Genomic DNA, 751 nt, shown 5'->3' with positions numbered 1-751 from the left:
ATCAAAACACACTAGTTACCTTAATCAGCAGAGGTGTAACTTTGAATCTAAGCAAACATTAAGCTAAGCTGTATTTCTCCTCCTGTGCATAGCTAGTACAGTAAATAGTAGTAAGTAAAAATGATGTTTCACCTGAGAAAAACATTAAAAGATTTGCTTTTAATGTATAGGATTATTTAATAGTAGCATGTTGCTGCTTTCATCAGCACTACTTTGTGAATGCCTTAAAGAATCCTTACTCTACTTCCAGATTTCTTTAGAAAATGCTATTTAGCTATTGCCTGGTTAAAACTGTATTAGCTTTATTCTAGCTACACAGAGGGCCAATAGCTAAAGGTTTTTAAAATTTCTTAAGTAAGCATACAAGTTTTTTTCTACAAGCTTTTTTTGAGCTCTCCCTTCTTTGTTGTATCTTGAAAAGGTACAAGGTATTGCTGCTTTTGGACAAGATGAAAAATAACAAAGCTGTTGGTAAAGTACTCTAATATACCTAGTTACATACCTTTGGCATCCCATTGAATGAATTTCCTGAGCTGGTCCATGAGGCCGTGCTTATTTCAGTAGGGAAGGGATGGATAAGAAGCTGCCTTACCACTGTGATGACTGCTAGGTAATGGCTTTTATAGAACACCGAATGGGAGGTGATTCTCAATGACACATGGGGCTGGTAATTTACCTGCTGGGGTTGCTATGTTTTGCCTTTTATTAACACAGTGTGCAATGTGAAGGAGATAATTTTGATTACAGGATC

At 36.2% G+C, this 751-nt stretch overlaps 1 protein-coding gene across 1 annotated transcript in view; it reads right to left on the bottom strand.

Annotated features, from left to right (window-relative positions):
* Positions 1-542, bottom strand: part of ASIC5 (acid sensing ion channel subunit family member 5) — a 16,375-nt gene extending 15,833 nt beyond the window's left edge. The window contains exon 1 of the mRNA XM_005415580.2: positions 503-542. Coding sequence (XP_005415637.1) covers positions 503-542 — 40 coding nt within the window. The remainder of the gene's footprint in view (positions 1-502) is intronic.
* Positions 543-751: the final 209 nt, after the last annotated feature.

This window comes from Geospiza fortis, unplaced genomic scaffold (assembly GCF_000277835.1).
Source record: "Geospiza fortis unplaced genomic scaffold, GeoFor_1.0 scaffold40, whole genome shotgun sequence".
NCBI lineage: Eukaryota > Metazoa > Chordata > Aves > Passeriformes > Thraupidae > Geospiza > Geospiza fortis.
Note: the sequence above shows the minus strand (reverse complement) of the source record. Positions and strands in the feature narration are given on the sequence as shown.